Genomic DNA, 18,794 nt, shown 5'->3' on the forward strand with positions numbered 1-18,794 from the left:
TAGTTTTAAATCCCTTATTCTTTTGTTTTTTGAAAAAAGTATGGTGCATGTATATTAGGATATATGTATATATATACACATAAATACATACATTTCTAAGTTTGTGTCATCAATTAATGATTGGAATAATTGGTTAACCATTTGAAGATAAAATGAAAAGAACAATACAATACAATAGTGTTGGAGGAACAGGCTTCTTCATAAGTGGTATTGTAAATTATCACAATATTGGTAGTTAACAATTTAGCAATATCTATCAAAGTCAAATTGTTCTTTGAGCGTACAATTTTCTTTTCCTTTCCTCTTCTCTTCTCTTCTCTTCTCTTCTCTTCTTTTCTTTTCTTTTCTTTTTGAGATGGAGTCTTACTCTGTCACCCAGGCTGGAGTGCAGTGGCGCAATTCTGCCCACTGCAGCCTCTGTCTCCTGGGTTCAAGCAGTTCTCCTGCTTCAGCCTTCCAAGTAGCTGGGATTACAGGCATGTGCCACCATGCCTAATTTTTGTATTTTTAGTACACATGGGGTTTCATCATGTTGGCCATAAGAGCAGCATGGAGATGACTTGGGCAAGGTTAGTAGAGGGAATATTGGAAGGTTTTCGGGAATGTCTGAATTTCTGACACATTTTGATTGCGTCCTTGAGTTTTGTAACATTTTCCAGCATACATGAAGGCTTGTAGAGTCATGAAATTTAAACGCTTCCCGAGGACCTTCAATTATCAGTTCAATTATCTAAGTTGTCTTAGAGCAATAATACGCCCAAGGGAATTAAAGAGACATAGCGTTAGTGACAGAGGTAGAAGTAGGACTTAAGTCACCTGGTTGCTAGTGTTTTAACGAAACCTAGCAACCAGGTAACCTAGATTAAAACACTAGCAACCAGGTAACCTACATCAGTATTCACTCCATAGTACTACAATGGGTAATGATTAGAGATGTTTGAGAAAAACAGAGCAAATGGAGTCAGTTGTGAGGGTGGAAGTGGGGAGGGAAGAAAGTTGGAGCTTTTAAGGGCTCAAATTAGAATGGGAGGAAAAAGCAGTCAGTAAGGTCATAATTATTAAAGCAAATCTGAAATGTTTTAACCTTCTTTACTGAATTTTTTTCCCTTTAAAACACTTTCATTTAATTTTTACTTTTTTTTTTTTTTAACAGATATAGAAAGAATGAATTCCTTGAAAATATTTTAAATGTTTTACTTGAACATATGTTAAAAAATTTAGAGGATTAAGAGTTGGTTAATGGGCTTATTTTCTTTCATATCACTTATTGTTCTTTTTTCTTCTTTTCCAGAATTTTATAGAAGTGAAGTGATTAAGAATTCCTTGGTAAGTTTGCTTTCTGACAGGTACATATGACTAAGTGTATACACCTGTTTTCAGGAAATGCAGAAATGTAAAATAAGTTGAGATTCAGCTCTGGTTTTATGATACAGATCTGCTCAATTGTTAAGTCATGATTGTTTTGTTCATTGCTGTATCTATCTATAGTGCTTATGTAATAGGTGCTTGATATATATTTACTGAAATGAACTGATTTTTCTGATAAGAACTTTAAATGGTAAAAACTCAAATTCTATGGTTTTCTCACTTCCATTTACCATAAATAAGTTTCTGATTATTTCACTGGCTGTATGTCATAATAAATGATATCTTTGTTTAGATATGGTTCTTAAGAATTTTATGCCTAGGACTTTTGTATAGGATACACCTACTTGTTTCTTGGCAGTGGCATTGCTCAGTTGGAAAGTTGTAAGTGTCCTACTTTTGATAATGTGTACTCTGGATATTTGCATAAATGTCTCCATTTATTAGGCTGTGTTGAAAACAAAGAAGACCTTTATAGTAATGAAAATATATTTATAATGGTTCAATACCATCTTGGATTTGGCCCTTGTCTGCTTTTCCACCTCATCTCCTCCTTTTTTCAGCCCTCATTGTGTTCCAGGTGTACGTCTTTCAGTGCTTCAAACATGTGAAGCTTATCTTGTTCCTTATGTCTAGAACACTTGTTTCCTCAGCTGTTCGACTGACTGAAGAGGTCTTCAAGGTCTCACCTATGTTACTTCAGCAACACGTTCTGTGACTCTCTCATCCAGAGCAGTTCCCTTTCCCCTAGTCATGCTTTTTCATGACCCTGTTTTATTTTCCTGAAAGCGTTCATCACTGTTCGAAACTCTTGCTTGCTTGTGTTTATGAACTGCCTCCCACCTGCTAGAACATAAGTTCCATGAAAGCAGGGGCCCTGCCAATCTTGCTGCTCCTGTTACCCTGGAGTCTAGAATAGTATAGATGCTCATTAACTCTTGTTAAATGAATAGATGGATATCAATGATGTGTTGTATTTACATGTTATCCCATTTTGATCTTAGAACCACCTGTGAAATAGATGGGGCAGATCTTAAGAAGCTGGTACCTGGAGAGTTCCAACAACTTTGCAGAGTCACAGGACTGCAGGACCAGAACCCCAGTCTAGACCTTCTGTCTTCGTCTCTACTCTTTCTTCATCAAGCTGTCTTTGAAATGTCTCTAAAATATCAATAGATTTGGATTCTAGGCCAGATAGTTTCCTTGAGTCCATCTCTGGGGAGGTCCCATCACCAGTAAAGCTCTGGTTCTACGTATATTATATGATATACAATAAGTGCCTAGCATCATGCTTGACATATAATAGCTACTTAGTAAAGACTAGTTTTTCCTCCTCTCCTTGCTCAGGTGGAAACAGAAATAGTTTGCAGACATTTGAGAGCTAGGAGTGATTAGGGGGAAGATAGAACAGAATTTTGTGTTCATTTATTGTATTCTCTTTTCCATAGTCAAATGTTGGGGATGGTTTTCAACATCCAGACTTGTGTTATAATAGACCCTATGTCATAATGGCACTTTAGTGTATTGTTCTACATTATTAGTATTGGATTTACTGGATATTCACTTGGCTCCCAAATCCATATTTCTAAAGATCTCTGAATGTTAGCTCCTATCTTCAACTCCTTTTGGCCTCCATCTTCAGTTGCTTTGGAGCTCTCTGTGAGGTCATGATACCTTCATCCTTAGTGCACTTAGGTGGAATATTGTCTCCAAAGGATACCGTAGAATGAATTCAAGACAAGGGAGAGGATTGGGTTAAAAGACTTCTAGGCCCCTTTCAACTTACAGTTTATTCTGTAATTATTTTCTGAATATACCACATACAATGTTTGCTTGCATTGTGATTATTCATGAACATTCTGTTTCACAAAGTAGATCAAATCTCCTGGAGGCCACAGACTGTATGTCTTTATATCCCCTTAGTTCCCAGTGTATTTCTCTTGGGTAGTTGTTTGACAAATATTAATTTTTTGATGTTCCTTTTAAAAGGTATTCTTTGAGATTTTGGCGAGGATTTTTTTTTTTGTTTATTTTATATCTTAATAAAGGTTTTATTAACTTAATTAACTCTTTTTTTTGTGTGTTTGTTTTTTTCAGACAGGGTCTCTCTCTATCACCCAGGGTGGAGTGCAGTAGCATGATCTCAGCTCACTGCAACCTCCACCTCCTGGGCTCAGGTGATCCTCTTACCTTAGCCTCCCAAGGAGCTGGGACTACAGGCATGAACCACCATGCCTGACTAATTTTTGTATTTTTGTAGAGACAGGGTTTCACCATGTTACTCAGGCTGGCCTCGAATTCCTGACCTCAAGCAATCCGCCCATCTCGGCCTCCCAAAGTGCTGGGATTACAGGCGTGAGCCACTGTGCCCAGCCTAATTAACTCTTTTCTTTCTGAGGAAGCTTTTTTGTCTTAGCTTTTTGCTAATTCATTGTGATTGGTTCAGATTGATGGGCATTGGGCAGTACCGGAGTCAACAGCCCTCAGAGAATATGCCAGAGATGGCATGTTGTTACTGCCCTTCTTGCTGTCTCCGAGGAAGCACTGCCAGGCCAACAGCAGAGTTGGTTGGTTTCTTTCCTGTTTAGGATTTTGCAGTCTTTAAGCTATTGTGATATTTGCTGAATAGTTAGTTGTTTAAATGCTTTTGTATCTATTTGTTACCATTGTGCTTAGCACATAGAAGATGCTCAGCAAATGTTTGTTGAATAAATGGATCCTTCTCTTTGGCACTTTGGGAGGCTGAGGCGGGCGGATCATCTGAGGTCAGGGGTTCGAGACCAGCCTGACCAACACAGAGAAACCCCGTCTCTACTAAAAATACAAAATTAGATAGGCATGGTGGCACATGCCTGTAATCCCACCTACTTGGGAGGCTGAGGCAGGAGAATCGCTTGAACCTGAGGCGGGGTTTGCAGTGAGCCCAGATCGCGCCATTGTACTCCAGCCTGGGCAACAATAGCGAAACTCCATCTCAAAAAAAAGAAAAAAATGATTAAAAAGAGTGTTTTCCCCCAAATATTAGATAAACTGTTCTTATGCCCTTTTTCTGTGCTTCTTTCTAACTCCTGAATACGCCAGATCACCTGTCCAATAAAACTTTATGCAATGATGATAATATTCTACGTATTGTTCAGTACAATTGCCACTGGCCACATGTGGCCATTGAGCACTTGAAAGGTGGTTCAGTTCTACTGCAGAACTGAGTTTTAAATTTTGTTTAATTTTAATTTAAATAGCCATGTGAGGCTAGTAGATTAGACAGCACAGTTCTAGATGCTTCTGAAAAGCTTTCTTTTTTTTTTTTTTGAGATGGAGTCTTGCTCTTGTTGCCCAGGTTGGAGTGCAGTGGCACGATCTTAGCTCACTTCAGCCTCTGCCTCCCGGGTTGAAACGATTCTCTTGTTTCAGCTTCCTGAGCAGCTGGGACTACAGGTGCCCACCACCATGCCCGGCTAATTTTTGTATATTTTGTAGAGACGGGGTTTCGCCACATTGGCCAGGCTAGTCTCAAACTCCTGACCTCCAGTGATCTGCCCACCTCAGCCTCCCAAAGTGCTGGGATTATAGGTGTGAGCCGCCGTGTCTGACCAGAAAGGTTTCTTATAATCATTAACAGGATTCCCCTTTTTCTTTTTTTAAAAGTAGTTTGGGCCCGGTGCAGTGGCTCATGCTTATAATCTTAGCACTTTGGTATACTGAGGTAGGTGGATTGCTTGAGCCTAGGAGTTCAAGACCGCCTAGGCAACGTGGCAAAACCCCATCTCTACCAAAAAATACAAAAATTACCTGGGTGTGGTGGTGTGTACCTGTAGTCCCAATACTTGGGAGGCTGAGGTGAAAGGATTGCTTAAGCCTCAGAGGCGGAGGTTTCAGTCAGCCAAGATTGTGCCACTCCAGCTTGGGTGACAGAGTTGAGACCCTGTCTCAAAGGAAAAATGAATTATTTTGAGCTGAGTGTGGTGGCCCATACCTATATCCCAGTACTTTGGGAGGCTGAGGCAGGAGGATCATGTAAGCCCAGGAGCTTGAGATCAGCCTAGGCAAGATGATGAGACTCCATCTCTACCAAAAAAAAAAAAAAAAAAAAACTTAATAAATAAATAAAATAAATAAATAAATAATAAAATAAAAAAATTAGCTGGGCATGGTGGTGCATACATGTAGTTCCCTGCTATTTGGGAGGCTGAGGCAGGGGGACTCCTTGAGCCCAGGAATTTGAGATTGTGGTGAACTATGACTGCACCACTGCACTCCAGCCTGGGCGACACAGTGAGAACCCAATCTCAAGAAAACAACAACAACAAAAACTAAATAAAAAACTTTGTGCTTTTTTTTTTTTTTTTTTAAATACCACTAGTCTCATTATAAATCCATATAATAGCTTTTTGTATGGTTGTCTTAGCCTCTTTGATATGTAATAATAAATTTCAGAAAGCAGGGACCTCATGTGGTTCATGTTTGTAATCTCCATAGTCATTGTATCGTGATTTGCTTTGACTTGGCAAACAAACAATGTAATGTATGTTTAGTATGGCATATATATATATACGTATCCAAATCTAAGTTTCTGGCTGTAAGACTCACTGTTACTTTACATTTACAAAAAATAGTTAAACACTCTGATTAAACTGAACGTAAGTCCTGGGCAATAGTCTTATGAGCTGTGATTCAATTTTACTAACCTCTTGTTACTTTGGAGTTTCTTCAATCCATTCCAAGATATTTAGCAGTCTTTCCTTCCTTCAGGTGCATTATTTTCCTTGTGATAAGGAATCCTATTAACAGTAAAATATTTACTTCCTTAAGTCCTTTAAAGAGGTTGGATGAAGTCATTTCTCCAGTGACAGATATTTGCTTCTCTAATACCAAATTCATGCCTCCTTGCTCTGTTTCTGTGCTTTTTGCCTACACAAAATCTTAATACTTTTTATTGAAATTTGACATTTATAGAAGAGTTTATAGATTATGAGTATACAGCATGTTGAATTATCTCAAACTGAATACACCTGTGTAACCAGCATCCAGATCAACAAATAGAATATTTCCAGTGCCTAAGAAGCCCTCTCATGCCCTCTCTAGTCACTGTTACTTTCCTGACTTTTAACACCATCGGCTAATGTTACGTGTTTTTGTATAAATGAAATAATATAGTATGCACTCTTTTGTGTCCGATTGCCATGTTTCAACTTTATATAGTAAGATTCATTTATTTTGTGGGACATAGTTGTGGTTTGTTTGCTTTATAATATTCCATTATATGAAATCACAGAAAAATAAATGTATGGATGTATTTCTGTTGAGTATACATCTCGGAGTGGAATTGCTAGGAATATGCATATGGTCAGCTAAAGCTGCCAAATAGTTTTCCAAAATTGTTTGATTTATACTCTCACCCTCAGTCTGTAAGAGTTCTGTTTACATGGTTGTGAACACTTGATTTTTAAAAAAAGTTTTGAATTTAAATTGTTAAATATTACCAAATTTTTTTTCAATATAAATCAAAAGAAATATTTTAAATGGCAATTAAACTCAGCACATGTAGTGCCAACATTGTGCCTAACTTAATATCAAACAGTGCTACTTTTAAGGGTGTGCATGTAGATACAATGACACTGGATGACTGCCACCTGGTGGTCAAAGATTGTAGGACTTTATTGATTTTACTATTTCTAAAACCAGAATTCATCTTACAATGTGAAAAAACATGCATGTTAGAACTGGTAAGTGGGCTATGTTGGATGGTAATAAATAGAACGGAGTAAACTGAAGCAGAGTAAGGGAGTACCTGCCGGGGGGATTGCAGTTTTTCTGCAGCAGTCACATAGGAGATGTCACTTGAGCAGACACCTGACAAAAGTGAGGGAACAAGCTATATAGCTATTTCAGGAATACTGTTCCAGGACAAGAAACAGGAAAGTAGAAAGACAGGAGTGTACTTGAGGTGTTCAAAAAATGGCTAAGAAGTTAGTAAGGCTGGAGTGCAGTGAGCAGAGGTGATTTGAGATGTTGCTATGCACGTGTAATAGAGAGACAGGTGCAAGGGAATTGAGGATCAGGGCAGCAGAGGGAATGGCCTGGAGCAATAGGAGATGATGGTCAAGGGCTAAGGAGCATGAGAATGAGAATTAGATATTGGAAGGCATAGCATTACAAGTAATGCAAAATGGGGCACATCTGGTGGACCAGGACCCTCACCTTATTCATGATATATTTAGCATAGAACAATTCATGGTGAATGTAAAGCTCAGTGTTAATGTCTCTGGCTTCAGCTAGCCGTGCCCTCCAAATGATCTCTTCTTGGGTTCAGGGAGAGGTTAGATCCTTGGTATTATTGAAGGGTCGTTGGGTTAATTAATAACTAAAATTGTTGAAGCAATAACAACCAAAGTGACTAAATTCTCTAAAAGTTGGTTTTTCATGTTTATAAAAGAGAATAATTATGTCATGAACCCACATCTGCCTTTAACAGTTATAAAGTTAATCTAATCATTGGTTATTTTCCCAAAAAGGAATTTTTAACTTTTATTAGAATATTAAAAATCTCGTGGTGGGAGTATATTGATAGCTAATTTGTGTGTGTTTTGAAATGTCTCTGTACATGGATTTTTTTTTAACTAAAGAAGAGGTATCAGTTATAAGTACCCACCTATGATTGAAGTAGCATGTTGGACATGTCATACATTATTTCTCATCCTGATAACAGCAATCCAAGCTAAGAGATATGCTAAGAGATATGCTTGTTTTACAGCTGAGGAACCAGGTTCAGCAGGCAGAGGAACTTGATCTAGGTCACACAGCTAGTAACTGGTAAAACCAGTGTTCCAGAGCCCTGCTGTTTTGCAGCCTCCCTTATATCCCACTTCCTTCCACTCTGTTAGCTAGAGGGCTTACAGAGGTCAGTGATAGGCTTTATCATTGAATAAACAAGTTCTAGAGCGTGCATTTTAGGGAAAGCATGTGGCATAATTTATCAGAACTATAAAGTTCTGTTGAGATTGTGACTGAGCTGTTTTTAAATCTTTGGGAAAAAACTGGCTAAACAGTACAAATACGGCCGGGCACGGTGGCTCAAGCCTGTAATCCCAGCACTTTGGGAGGCCGAGGCGGGTGGATCACAAGGTCAGGAGATCGAGACTATCCTAGCTAACATGGTGAAACCCCGTCTCTACTAAAAATACAAAAAACTAGCCGGGCGTGGTGGCGGGTGCCTGTAGTCTCAGCTACTTGGGAGGCTGAGGCGGGAGAATGGCGTGAACCCGGGAGGTGGAGCTTGCAGTGAGCCGAGATCACGCCACTGCACTCCAGCCTGGGAACACAGCGAGACTCCGTCTCAAAAAAAAAAAAAAAAAAACAGTACAAATACTTTTTATGAGTTACTGGTCTGAGTGCTTCTCAAACCAACTTTATGTTTCAGTTGAATTATGATTGAATGAATTAATCTGTGTGCGTGTGTGTGTGTGTGTAGCTTATGTCAGATTATGTTACTGTCTTTTAAACTGCATCATCTTCAAGGTTTTCCAAGTTCTGTCTGGTTAACCACATGATTTGAAGGGAGACAGAGATAATCAACACATGGAATTATATATAGTACCAGGGAAGAACAGGATGCCATGAAAACATGTAAAAGTGTTATTTATCTTAGTTTGGAGGGAGAAGTTAGGAAAGGTTTCTAACAATTAGTAATTTCTAAATTGAGATAGGAAGTCTGAATAAAAGTGAATGGGACAGGGAAAGAGAGTTTATTGTATTACGACTGATGGTAAAATCAGTATGCTATTTCAGTGAGATGTGTTGTATAGTTTCAGAAAGTTAGAACACCATTTATGAGTTCTTGATTGTGTTCTTGTAACCATACATTTGTTATCAAGCAACATTATAGTAATAATGATTTTAGGTCCTCTTGTGGGTACATAGTAGACAGTGAACTTTTCAGAACTTATAAATATCCTGATATTCTGCAATTGTGCTTTGCAGTGAATATGGTGGTACAGGTCCCTGGATGATAATAGTACTTGTTTAATTTGTTCATGTAGAAATTGGGCGGGTATGTGTAGATTAAATATAAATAAAAAAACCATCTGGGCCTATATGGTAAAAATGGTAGGCTGTGAAATCTTTGAATGTGTGGCGGGCTGTATCTGCCTGTATTTGAATGTACCAACTTAGGAATTACTGCTCACTGTCTGGCAACTATTTGGTAATAGTATAAAGGAAGGTCTTTGTAATCAGAAGATTGACAATAGCTCTACTGTATTGGTGTTATATTGGCTTAGAAAGAACACCCAGGTCATCTATTCAATCACATGAAATAACTTCAAAAAACTTCCCTGTCCTCCAGAGGCATTTGATTTTGAATGAAGTATTTAATAATATTTGCTACAACAACCCCCAAGAGTATCTACCCCTCTTCCTTGCCATGCATTATGCCCCTTCAGATACATTCACCAAGTCTCATTTTTTTCACTTTGAAAGGAGGTATTATTTTCTGCTTTTTCTGATACTTTATCACTCTAATAGTAATAGGAAATTATGCTACTTCATATTTTAGAATATATTTACTTTTATTGAAAGGCAGTCTTACACAAAGGGGAGTAAATGACTACCTTTTAAGGTATAAATTGAAGACCAGGAAGGTTTAGGCTTTAGGATACACATCAGGAAGAGATGACTTCATTTGATTTATTTCAGTGGGGCACCTCCTGTTTTTTCCCTTGTTGGATCTTTTAAAAAAATAGTTTCATTACTTTTCATTGAGATATAGCATACATCTAGTAAATGCACAAATAATAGCCTTACGACTTTTCAAAAGGAACTGATCAATGAAACACGATCATCTCTTGCTTTTCTTTCTTTATTTTATTTATTTATTTTTTGAGATGGAGTTTCACTCTTGTCGCTCAGGCTGGAGAACAATGGTGTGATCCCGGCTCACTGCAACCTCCGCCTTTCAGGTACAAGCGATTCTTCTGTCTCAGCATTCTAGGTAGCTGGGATTACAGGCATGTGCCACCATGCCTGGCTATTTTTTGTATTTTGTAGAGACAGAGTTTCATCGTAACATGTTAGTCAGGCTGGTCACGAACTTCTGACCTCAGGTGATTCACCCGCCTCGACCTCCGAAAGTGCTGGGATTACAAGCATGCGCCACTGCACCCGGCCTATCTCTTGCTTTTCAATCACTACCTTTTCCCAAAGAGAACCTCTCTTCTGACTTCTAACACCATGGCATGTGCCCCCCCCTTTTTTTTTTTTGGAGACAGAGTCTCACTCTGGTTGCCCTGGCTGGAGTGCAGTGGTGGGATCTTGGCTCACTGCAACCTCCGCCTTCCAGGTTCAAGTGATTCTCCCACCTCAGCCTCCCAGGTAGCTGGGATTACAAGTGTGCACCACCATACTAGTTTAATTTTTTTTTTGTATTTTTAGTAGAGACAGGGTTTCACGGTGTTGGCCAGATTGGTCTTGAACTCCTGACCTCAAGTGATCTGCCCACCTTGGCCTCCCAAAGTGCTGGGATTACAGGCACAAGCCACTGCGCCCGGCTTGCATCTGCTTTTTGCTCAGCATAATGTTTGTGAGATTTGTTCATGTTGTATATAGTAGCTCACTAATTCTAATGAACATATGTGTGCATTTCTCTGAGGTATGTACTTAGAAGTGGAATTAAGTGCTGGGTTATAGGTTATGTTCAGCTTTCGTAGATATTGCTAAATAATTTTCCCAAGCGTTTGTACCAGTTGCATCCTTATCAGCAGTGTGAGATTTTTAGTTGCTCTATCCTTGTCCAGACTTGGTATTATCCATCTTTTAAATTTTAGCCATTCTGGTGGGATTATGGTATTATGTTGTGGTTTTAGTTTAGTTTAATATGGTATTATGGTATTTATGTTGTGGAGCACTTGTTCTGGAAAATCATGCCAGTTAATGCCAATTAAGAATAAACAAATCCCGAACAAGTATTGGAGGCTTTTTTAAAAAGTTGATGGGATATATTTGATCTAACTTGATAGTTAAGAAGCCCTTTTTCATCTTCTTTTTGACTATTCAAGGATAAGTGGAGTTGGTGATCTGTTGAATTCCAGTTTAGTAAAATGTTACCATTTGAGTTTTTCATATCCATATTGTCTTTTAATGGATTTCCTTCCTCTCCCCTTTCTTAAATAAGGGAAGATTATTCAACCTTTTCTCATCAACTCAAGGTTATCATGAGGAACAGTAATGATTATATTATACTTGACCTTCAGGGGCTGTGTGGGACATAAGGCCCCATTATTCAGTCCCCACAACATGGCCTTCCTCATATACAAAAGTGATCTAATGCTGCCATGTTTTTAAATTTTATTTATTTATTTATGAGATGGAGTCTTTCTCTGTTGCCCAGACTGGAGTGCAGTGGTGTGATCTCGGCTCACTGCAACCTCTGTCTCCCAGGTTCAAGTGATTCTCCTGCCTCAGCCTCCTGAGTAGCTGGGACTACAGGCGCATGCCACCACGCCCAGCTAATTTTTGTATTTTTTAGTAGAGATGGGGTTTCACTATGTTGGCCAGCCTGGTCTCAAACTCCTTACCTTGTTATCTGCCCGCCTCAGCCTCCCAAAGTGCTAGGATTACAGGCATGAGCCACCGTGCCCGGCCTACTGCCATGATTTTCAGATAATTGATTTTGTCTTCCTGTTCTAGATACTGACTTTGTCTTCCTGTTCCAGGTATAACCACCCATGTGATCTTAGACAAGTGACTTCATAATTCTTAGCATCAGCTTCTGAAAAATTGGGATAATGCTGTCTGTTTTATAGGATTCTTGAGTTTCGTGAAGATTAAGTAAGAATATATAGTCAAATTAGTAGTATAGTACCTGGCACACTGAACCTTTGGTAATGGTGCTGGATATTGTAGAGGATAAATACACTGGTAGAAATCCCTGCCTTTGAGGAGCTCACGTTCTGGAGGGGAAGACAGGGAAAAAAATCAGTGATGGTGATGTGTCGTGCCAGGTGCCATAAGAAAGTTAACCACTCACAGGTTCCTATGGGAGCATAGAGGAGCAGCAGCCAGCCCGAAGGACATCAGTGAATACACAGCTTTCATTGTTCCCCCTTTCTTGTAATAATTATACCAGTAGTAAAAATGAGTAAAATGGTTTTTATTCTCTGTTTATAAAGCATGATTCATATTAGGTGAGAAAGCGAATCACTTTTTCCAAATGAATCTTAAGCTGTGCTTTCTGGTCTTGGACTTAAATTTAATATTTTCAACCCCAAAGTGATTAGGTCTTCTTGCAGCAAAGTGCCAGGAATAGGTATATATATATATATATATATATATATTTATTCTGCAGATATTTGAATACTTACTTTGTCTCCAGGTTACTGTATTATCTACTTGGGAAAACAATAGCAAAAAAAGCCCCATCCTCACAGTGGGTGGAAGGGAGAGAAGGCTGACAGTTAGGAGAACTGGGAAGGCTTCTGAGGAAGAGATGTTTGAACTGAAACCTAGTGGTTACAGAAACGTTAACCAGGAAAAGAATGGGTGGGGGTAGAGGCAGGGAGGGGCTCCCACCAGAGGCTGTCAGCTTCCTTATTTCAGAACTTGAGGTGGACTAGGCAAATTCAAAGGTCCCTTTTATTGCTTTTATTCCTAGGATATGTAAGCTAGAGGAAGCCCTCATTTTGTCTCTTTCTATGTTGTATGCAGCTTGCTTGTTTGTCCTGTAGTTCATGTTAAATTAAATCAGTTATAGTGCTCACCATGCAGTAAATGGCTCACAAATGATGCCATTACTCATATAAGGTAGAGTTGGTGAAGGGTACTCAGTTCCAGGGGAGCAGGCACATCCTCAGGCTGCAGGCTAGAAGGCTTTTCCCCAGCATTCCTAGCTACAGGTTTCTCAGTGTCCTTGGTGGACAGTTGGGTGAACCAGCGGAGGGCCAGTTCCTTCTTAGCTAATCTGTAATGAATGCTTCGTTCTTGTAGTAGTGGTCTAGGCTTTGCTATTATGTTTAGTTGGTTGTTTTGTCTCAGCCCTCATCAGCGGTAGAGTCTGGTGATGGAGCAGCAAGAGCTAGTGTGAGACCTATGGAGTCTCCCCAGTTCCTTTATCCTGGAGAATAGGGCATAGGCAGAGGGCAGAGTTCTTTCTTCCTGTTTCTGCCTCTGGCTGTGAGATCTAAAATAAGGAAATTGCTGACCCTCTCTTTAGCCCCGCTTTGTTCTAAATTCTGTCTTTTGTAATTTGGTAGAAAGAAAAAAAAAAGAAAAACACACACACACACAATGAACACGAGACAAATTCTAGAGAACTAGATTCAAATTCTGATACTATTTTTACTAAGTGACCTTAGGCAAGAAGACTCAGCTTCTGTGTTTTATTGATTTTATTGATTTTTAATTTTTTCACAATTTAACATTCCTGCACAATCTAGATGCATCTTAAAATCAGTTCTTTTTAAGTTGTATATAAAGTTATGATGCATTTTATGATTGGTGATGTCTTGGATTTGATGAAATACGGTATTTTGTCTTAACTATTGGAATTAACAGATTGTCTTATTTACTTCATGTGGATTTATTGTTCGGATTAACAAGGCTAATTTATTCAGCAGATTAAATATTTGTGCCAGAATAAGCATTCTCTATGCCCTTTTTATCTATTATTAATACTTTATATAGTGACTGTCGCTAGTAAGTATTAAAATAGTAGCTATTGCTATAATTAGTTTTTTATTACTGTTCTGTTCAAGCTTCATAAAAACCCTGTGAGGTGATAGTTTTATAACTGATGATTCTGAGACACAGGGAATTATGTAATTCAACAGCATGGTTCATTATAGCACTTTCCTCTCTCCCACTCTGCCTGTCTTCATTTGCCAGAGGAAAGGCTGAAGCTACGTGATCCTTCAAAGCTATTCCACATGCCAGTGGTTCTGTTCGGGTGACGGTCTGCTGCTGTTCCGAAGCCCATCCACATTTCTAGTGATTACTCCTATGTCTGCATAGCTTAGTGGTCGCCCAGTGATTGGCGACTTTATGCTTAGATACCTCAAGCCAGTGTCTTCTGCCAGTGGATTGTGAATTTTATCCAGTTTTACTGTTGCTTTTTGGGGGAAAAATTTGCTGAGCTACTCATTTTATCACTTCAGACATCCTACCCCTCCTTTAGATTTACTCTTGTAGGCACCATTTATTTGCTCTTCATTCATTCTTGCAGCAAAAATGTTCTGAGTTTACTTTGCCTAAAGTGCATCCTTTAGGATTTTCTTTAGTGAGCATATGTTAGTGTTATACTCCCAAGTTTTTTTTTGTCTGAGCATGCATTCATTTTACTCTGATTTGTGAAGAATATTTTAATTAGGTGGATATCTTGGTTGTCAGTTATTTGGTTTTATGTGTTCTGATGTGGATTTATTTATCTTGCTTAGGACCTGTTAGGTATTTAAACTTGTGAATTAGTTTTTTTTTTTTTTTTTTTGTTAAATCAGTCTAGGAAATTGCTACTTATCTCTTTAAATAATTCCTTGCCTCCTTCCTTAATCCATTGTCTCTCTCTGGACTGCTTGCTAAATGCATATCAGATCTTTTTATTCTGTCATCCATGTTTTTAAACCTTGTTTTTTTTTTTTTTTTTTTTTTTTTAATATATTGTTCTTTTTGTCTCTGCTGCATTCTGTGTAATTTCTTCTTCCAAGGAAGTTTCTCCTCTTACCCGTCATGGCAACCTTCCCTACAGACATTTGTGGGTAGGGATTTGGTGGATTTAGTTTCACTTGTGCTGTTTAGGGGTATAGCCCTTTTGTGGTTCCAGCTCAGTGTGGAGAGGGACATTTTTTAGTCATGGGTGGGACCTGGGCCTGGCTCTTGAATTATGTCCTTGCTTCCTTTAAGAATGCCAAAACTGGCCACGTGCAGTGGCTTACCCCTGTAATCCTAGCATTTTGGGAGGCTGAGGTGGGAGCATTGCTTGAGCCTAGGAGTTTGAGACTGGTGCGGGCAACATAGTGAGACCCTGTCTCTACCCCAAAAAGAAAACCAAAGTCGGCCGGGCGCGGTGGCTCAAGCCTGTAATCCCAGCACTTTGGGAGGCCAAGACGGGCGGATCACGAGGTCAGGAGATCGAGACCATCCTGGCTGACACGGTGAAACCCCGTCTCTACTAAGAAATACAAAAAATAGCCGGGCGAGATGGCGGGCGCCTGTAGTCCCAGCTACTCGGGAGGCTGAGGCAGGAGAATGGCGTGAACCCGGGAGGCGGAGCTTGCAGTGAGCTGAGATCCGGCCACTGCACTCCAGCCTGGGCGACAGAGCGAGACTCCGTCTCAAAAAAAAAAAAAAAAAAAAGAAAACCAAAGTCACGGCTTTGTATAGATCTGTCATGACTTCACAACAAAGACCTCTGGATCTCCACTTATCTCTCTGGGTTCTTTCTTCCTTGACTTGGAAATTCTTTGATGTTAAGGGTGATTATTATTATTATTTAAAAAATATTTTAGCTGACATTTTAGTTTGCAATGAAAGGATTGTCCCGTCATTATCAGAAATGGATGGCTCCCTTCCATTCACCCTTGGGCCATATAGTCTTTTATATTTACCCACATATTTACGATCGCCAGTGGTCTCCATTCCTTCGCTTAGATCCAAGTCTGTATCCAGTGTTGTTTCCCTTTAGCCTGAAGAACTGTAAGCATTTCTTGTAGTGTGGGTCAGCATAGTTACTCCCAGACCTTAATGTTGGCTTCACATTTAGATGAATCTCTGCCCCTATTTAGCAGGACTGCTAAAACAGTTATAGTGAGATACAGACTAGAGGTCATATAAGAGTGGAATTCTGTTGATCTTAGACTGAAATTCTTGCATGGCTAGCATTTAGTTTTATACAATCCAGTATAAAACTGACTGCATAAATGTGCATGCTAGGTTGTCATCATGCTATTTGTGGTAGTATTCAGTGTCCTCTCCCACCTCACACTTTGGTCAGGAAGAAAAACTGCCACAAAGCCAAGAACAGTTAGTTACCCTTATCTGAAGACCCTTTGATTTACTGATTTACATAATGTGAAAATTTGTAATTTCATAGGTTGATTTTTGTTTACATTCAGCAGTGAAAGCCCTTATGTTTAATGTAGGGGAAATAAGTGAAAGTAGTTGACATATTACATTGTGATTCATTCCTTTGATGTTATGAAAGCTCCTTAACATTTTCACTTTTCAGAGAGGGTTTCAACTCCCTGGATGATTCTCTTAATGAGAAATAATGTTCTTTCAGAGCATAAAGCTGACCTTGTTATTTTCAACTTGAAAACATTTCAATGGCCCCACTGTTGTACAGAGTAAAGTATTCCCTCCTAGTAAAAGGCATAAAAGATCCTTCAGTTCAGTTCCTTGTGTGTCTGTCCAGCTTTGTGTCCTGCCACTTTTGTATTGTGTGGTCCAGCAGTAGTCCTGAATGCCCTGACCACACCTTGGCATTTTACACCTCTGAGCCCTTTTTATATTGTGTCCCCCTTTTCCTGAAATTGCTTATTTTAATCTGGTGAAAGCCCACTTGTCTGTTAAAAGCCAGGTTTTGCAGCCTTTGTGATATCTTCCCCTGTTCGTCAGAGTTTATTTTTACTTTCTCTGCTGCTGTGTAGCCTTATGCATAATTCTGTTATTGAACTTTGCACAAAACAGTGTAATTATTTAAATGGAGGTTTGAATCCAGCAGTAAGTTGGAGACTCTTTGAGGGCATTGTTTATGTGTTGGCTCTTAATCATGTATTAAATGTTGAATAAATGAATGAATTACCATATGAAACCATGTAAGTGAGAAATGGGAATATCCGCTTCTTCTAATGACTGTAATAAGTAAGCAGAGAAATTCAAAAGTACCATTATCACCCTTTTTATGTTAATTGTAATGTCTTCTTGGTTTACTTAAGTTTGCAATTTAATGTATTTATGAGGTCTTTTGGTTTTGAAAAACAAAATGATTTGCCACCTAGTTGAAATAATTGTAAACAAGTAGAGTTGTCCTAAAGCCTGTTTTCATTTTCATGGGCAGAATCCCACGTGGCGAAGTCTCGATTTTGGAATTATGCCAGACCGTCTTGATACATCTGTGTCTTGTTTCGTGGTGAAGATATGGGGTGGAAAGGAGAACATCTACCAGCTGTTGATTGAATGGAAAGTCTGTTTGGATGGGCTGAAATACTTGGGTCAGCAGGTAATTTTTAGACTGTGGTTTCAAGTAGTTATCATCTCCAAATTAACCTGTCTAACCTTTCCGTTTCTACATTTCCTATTATAAAGTGAGACTTTTATGACTGTTTACTTATATCACTAAGAGAGACCTTGATGATCATTTACATATGTTATTGTTTACTTATGTTACTTATGTTGTTATGTTTGAATCATTGCCTAGTTTAAAAAATACCTTTATCTGAAGAAATTTATGAAGACAGATTTGTGTGTGTGTTTAGGAAAGAATGTGCTTTCTCAGAGTAGCATTTTGCTTTTTCTGTCTTACTTTATGTCCTCACCTAGAATCTGAAAATTAAGTTGAAATATGGAATATCATGTTAAATACCTCTCTTCTGACCAGTAGGGTTATTCCAAGAATAAGAACAACTACTATTTATTGAGCACAGGACGATGCGCCTGGATTATATGCTGCTGCTGGTTCTCCACCTTTGCTGTACCCATGACTGATGTAGCTAATCTACTACAGTTTCCTTTCTTTTTTTTTTTTTTTTGAGACAGAGTTTCACTCTTGTTTCCCAGGCTGGAGTGCAATGGCGCGATCTTGGCTCACCACAACCTCCGCCTCCCAAGTTCAAGCGATTCTCCTGCCTCAGCCTCCCAAGTAGCTGGGATTACAGGCACGCGCCACCATGCCTAGCTAATTTTTTGTATTTTAGTAGAGACAGGGTTTCTCCATGTTGGCCAGGCTGGTCTCGAACTCCTGACCTCAGGTGATCTGCCTGCCTTGGCCTCCCAAAGTGCTGGGGTTATAGATGTGAGCCACTGTGCCTGGCCTCCACAGTTATCTTTTAACTGGGCTCAAAAGTAGCTCCATAATATTTTCTTTCTTCCTTTCTTTTATTTACTTTTTTTTTTTTTTTTTTTTTTTTTTTTTTTAATTAAAGATAGGGTCTCGACCTGGTGCCTAGGCTGGAGTGCAGTGGTGTGATCATAGCTGTGTAGCCTCAAACTCCTGGGCTCAAGCGATCCTTTTTGCCTCAGCCTGAATCCCTCAATACCTCCTGCCTCAGCAAGTAGCTGGGACTACAGGCAGGCACCACCATGCCCAGCTAATTTTTAATTTTGTTTTTTGTAGAGATGGGTGTGAAAATGTGAGACAGGTCTCAGTTAATTTAGAAAGTTTATTTTGCCAAGATAGGATGCGCCTGTGACACAGCCCCAGGAAGACATGTGCCCAAGGTGGTCAGGGC

At 39.2% G+C, this 18,794-nt stretch overlaps 1 protein-coding gene across 2 annotated transcripts in view; it reads left to right on the top strand.

The window, feature by feature from the left end:
• Positions 1–18,794, top strand: part of UVRAG (UV radiation resistance associated) — a 330,830-nt gene that overhangs the window by 46,548 nt on the left and 265,488 nt on the right. For both annotated transcript variants that reach the window (XM_025357265.1, XM_025357266.1), the window contains exons 3-4: positions 1,292–1,326; positions 17,405–17,566. In XM_025357265.1, the coding sequence (XP_025213050.1) occupies positions 1,292–1,326; positions 17,405–17,566 (197 nt within the window). The remainder of the gene's footprint in view (positions 1–1,291; positions 1,327–17,404; positions 17,567–18,794) is intronic.

This window comes from Theropithecus gelada, chromosome 14 (assembly GCF_003255815.1).
Source record: "Theropithecus gelada isolate Dixy chromosome 14, Tgel_1.0, whole genome shotgun sequence".
In the NCBI taxonomy this organism is placed as follows: Eukaryota; Metazoa; Chordata; class Mammalia; order Primates; family Cercopithecidae; genus Theropithecus; species Theropithecus gelada.